Raw genomic sequence first — 4,563 nt, 5'->3', positions numbered from 1 at the left:
CGGAGTAGCTGCAAAAGTCGCGGTTCCCAGCAATGCAGCCCAGCGAGGTGAGGCAAGGAATTACCTCCACCAAACTTGGACTGAAGAGTCACTGGACTGTGGGGGTCACTTGGACAGAGTCGCTGGATTCGAGGGACCTCGCTCGTCGTGCTGAGAGGAGACCCAAGGGACCGGTAATGCAGCTTTTTGGTGCCTGCGGTTGCAGGGGGAAGATTCCGTCGACCCACGGGAGATTTCTTCGGAGCTTCTGGTGCAGAGAGGAGGCAGACTACCCCCACAGCATGCACAAGCAGGAAAACAGTCGAGAAGGCGGCAGGATCAGCGTTACAGAGTTGCAGTAGTCGTCTTTGCTACTATGTTGCAGGTTTGCAGGCTTCCAGCGCGGTCAGCAGTCGATTCCTTATCAGAAGGTGAAGAGAGAGATGCAGAGGAACTCGGCTGAGCTCATGCATTCATTATCTAAAGTTTCCCCAGAGACAGAGACTCTAAATAGCCAGAAAAGAGGGTTTGGCTACTTAGGAGAGAGGATAGGCTACTAACACCTGAAGGAGCCTATCAGAAGGAGTCTCGGACGTCACCTGGTGGCACTGGCCACTCAGAGCAGTCCAGTGTGCTGGCAGCACCTCTGTTTCCAAGATGGCAGAGGTCTGGAGCACACTGGAGGAGCTCTGGACACCTCCCAGGGGAGGTGCAGGTCAGGGGAGTGGTCACTCCCCTTTCCTTTGTCCAGTTTCGCGCCAGAGCAGGGGCTAAGGGGTCCCTGAACCGGTGTAGACTGGCTTATGCAGAATTGGGCACATCTGTGCCTAAGAAAGCATTTCCAGAGGCTGGGGGAGGCTACTCCTCCCCTGCCTTCACACCATTTTCCAAAGGGAGAGGGTGTAACACCCTCTCTCAGAGGAAGTCCTTTGTTCTGCCATCCTGGGACAAGCCTGGCTTGACCCCAGGGGGGCAGAAACCTGTCTGAGGGGTTGGCAGCAGCAGCAGCTGCAGTGAAACCCCAGAAAAGGCAGTTTGGCAGTACCAGGGTCTGTGCTACAGACCACTGGGATCATCGAATTGTGCCAACAATGCCAGGATGGCATAGAGGGGGCAATTCCATGATCTTAGACATGTTACATGGCCATATTCGGAGTTACCATTGTGAAGCTACATATAGGTATTGACCTATATGTAGTGCACGCGTGTAATGGTGTCCCCGCACTCACAAAGTTCAGGGAATTGGCTCTGAACAATGTGGGGGCACCTTGGCTAGTGCCAAGGTGCCCTCACACTAAGTAACTTTGCACCTAACCTTTACCAGGTAAAGGTTAGACATATCGGTGACTTATAAGTTACTTAAGTGCAGTGTAAAATGGCTGTGAAATAACGTGGACGTTATTTCACTCAGGCTGCAGTGGCAGGCCTGTGTAAGAATTGTCAGAGCTCCCTATGGGTGGCAAAAGAAATGCTGCAGCCCATAGGGATCTCCTGGAACCCCAATACCCTGGGTACCTCAGTACCATATACTAGGGAATTATAAGGGTGTTCCAGTAAGCCAATGTAAATTGGTAAAATTGGTCACTAGCCTGTTAGTGACAATTTGTACAGAGAGAGCATAACCACTGAGGTTCTGGTTAGCAGAGCCTCAGTGAGAAAGTTAGGCACCACACAGGGAACACATACATATAGGCAACAAACTTATGAGCACTGGGGTCCTGACTAGCAGGGTCCCAGTGACACATAACAAACATACTGAAAACATAGGGTTTTCACTATGAGCACTGGGCCCTGGCTAGCAGGATCCCAGTGAGACAGTGAAAACACCCTGACATACACTCACAAACAGGCCAAAAGTGGGGGTAACAAGGCTAGAAAGAGGCTACTTTCTCACACCTGCCCTGACCAGGCGCTAAAAACGACGCAAAAGCGGCTGGACGTCATTTTTTGGGACCCGCCCACTCCCGGGCGTGATTTTTTCCCGGGAGTGTAAATACGGCGCACATGCCTCAGAGTCAATTTTTTAGACGGGAACGCCTACCTTGCATATCATTAACGCAAAGTAGGTGTCCACGCTAAAAAATGACGCAAACTCCATGGACTTTGGCGCTAGACGCGTCTAACGCCAGAGTATAAATATGGAGTTCGTTTTGCGTTAAAAAAAACAACGCGAATTCGGCGCAAACGGAGTATAAATATGGCCCTTTGTATTTTCTTCATTCCAACTAGTCAGGTCTTCCATCTTCTGCTTTTTAACATCTGGTATTTGAATGTTTCACATATTTGTAATTTTGTCATTACAAATAACTGCACATTTCTGCTCCTGTGTAAGTCCACAGATGGGCCATTATTACTGTTGCTGTACTTAAATTCTTGCCAAGTTTGCTGCATCTCCATAAATTAGTTTTCTGTCTGTTCAGTGATAATGTGTGTTCGCTGATGTTTTTGTAGGTTTGATAATTGACTAATGCTGTTCAGACATTAACTGCAATGGTATGTTTTTTTCATCTGTGTGTTTGCTGATGATTTCGGAGAGATGGTAACAAACTGAAGCTTTTTACACATTCGCTACATTTGAATGGTTTTTCCCCTGTGTGTGTTCGCTGATGTTGTTTTAGGGCTGACAACTGGCTAAAGCTCTTCACACATTCACTGCATTTGAATGGCCTTTCCCCAGTGTGGATTCGCTGATGTCTTCGGAGGTGTGATAACTGACTAAAGCTCTTCACACATTCACTGCACTTGAATGGCTTTTCCCCTGTGTGCGTTCGCTGATGAATCTTTAATGATAAAGGGTGACTAAAACTACTTCCACATTCACTGCCCTTGAATGGCTTTTTCCCTGTGTGTTTTCGCTGATGAATCTTTAATGATAAAGGGTGACTAAAACTAGTGACACATTCACTGCACTTGAATGGTTTTTCCCCTGTGTGGGTTCGTTGATGGCTTTGTAAGCTTGATAACTGAATAAAGCTCTTCACACATTCATTGCACTTGAAGAGCTTTTCCCCAGTGTGGATTCGGTGATGTCTTCGGAGATTTGATAACTGACTAAAGCTCTTCTCACATTCACTGCACCTGAATGGCTTTTCCCCTGTGTGTGTTCGCTGATGGCTTTGTAGTTTCGATAAACGACTAAAGCTCTTCACACATTCACTGCACTTAAATGGCTTTTCCCCTGAGTGTGTTCGCTGATGGTATTTTAGGTGTATTGATTGACTAAAGCTATTTCCACATTCACTGCACTTGAATGGCTTTTCCCCTAAGTGGGTTTGTTGATGTTGTTTTAGGAATGATAACTCCCTAAAGCTTTTCAGACATTCACTGCAATAATGTGTTTTTTCTACTCTGGGTGTTCGTTGATGACCTTTTAAGGGTGCTGATTGATTGACACATTCAGTGTATTTTTTTTTTCCACATTTGTGTGTTTGCTGCGGGTGCTTAAGTTCTGATGACAAACAAAAGCTCTTGCCGCATGTGTATGATTTTTCTTTCTTGGTTAGTGTCTCGGAGTCTGGTATATATTTATCTAAATTCCATGCCTGTGATTCCTGAAAGGCCAACATGGCTGATAAAGCACTTGTGTAATTCTCACATTGCCTGTATGTGTGTGGTATTTTGGACATTCGATTTCCTGTTTAAATAAAGTAGATTGAGCAATAAATTCTTATCACATGCATAATATGTGTGAGGATTTTTGGGGTGATTTTGTCTTCACATTAGATAATGGTTTTGCACACTTGCAGGTAAAGATTCATCCCCCTTCTGGTCAATTCAAATTGGGCAGCACTCTGTATTTTAGACAGCAGAACTTTTCTTTCCTTTGCCCTTCAGTTGTCTGGCTCCATTGTGCATTTCTCTGGTTGCTGTGGTTTGGCCACAAAGAGTTTACAATACACCTAGAAGATTGAATAGGGGTCTGTTATCATTTTAGGGACAGAGCAATGATGTAAACACATCACACTGATCTCAAGATCAACCCTAGTATTGCACTTGTGCACATGTTTACACATGAGGAAGTTTGTCAGTGTTGTTGCCTTAGTTTTATAGAGGTCATTTCTTAGTCTTGTGGTGTGCAGGTGCACAGCTCTGACTCTTACATTCACTGAAAGGCTCTTGACTGCTTCTTCCAGGATCCCCCAGTTTTGTTCAGGTTCCTCTCTCTCCGACAGCAATAATGTTTTTCTGACATTATTTATGACAGTTTTTTCAGATTTCCAATATTATCTTCATTCTTCATAATCATTTTCCTGTTGGATGTAAAGAGAATGAAAATCGCTAAATGGAAACGTAATGGAATGTGAATGCCCAATATTTATCTGGTTGTAAAAGTCATCTCTTCTTCACTATGTCTGAGTCTTATCAAGGGGCATTTCACCATACACAAATATTTAACTACAAGGTGGTTGAGCACATCACATATTTATGTCAGAAAAAGTGTACATTTACCAGTGTTCACAGAGAAACTCAGTAAAGAAAGGGCATTCATGGAGCACCAATGTGGTACAGGTACAGCTTTAGGAATATGCACATGGACAAGGAGGTGATTTATTAGCGTTCACAGAGAAACTCAGTAAAGAAAGG

The 4,563-nt window shown here is 44.9% G+C and overlaps 1 protein-coding gene across 1 annotated transcript; it reads right to left on the bottom strand.

The window, feature by feature from the left end:
* Window positions 1-2,185: 2,185 nt before the first annotated feature.
* On the bottom strand, window positions 2,186-3,545 carry LOC138286951 (oocyte zinc finger protein XlCOF6-like). Its single transcript, XM_069227324.1, has one exon. It carries the CDS (start codon window positions 3,543-3,545, stop codon window positions 2,484-2,486), a length of 1,062 nt encoding a protein of 353 aa, XP_069083425.1. The 3' UTR covers window positions 2,186-2,483.
* Window positions 3,546-4,563: the final 1,018 nt, after the last annotated feature.

The sequence above is a fragment of the Pleurodeles waltl genome, chromosome 4_1, assembly GCF_031143425.1.
Source record: "Pleurodeles waltl isolate 20211129_DDA chromosome 4_1, aPleWal1.hap1.20221129, whole genome shotgun sequence".
Taxonomy (NCBI): Eukaryota; Metazoa; Chordata; class Amphibia; order Caudata; family Salamandridae; genus Pleurodeles; species Pleurodeles waltl.
Note: the sequence above shows the minus strand (reverse complement) of the source record. Positions and strands in the feature narration are given on the sequence as shown.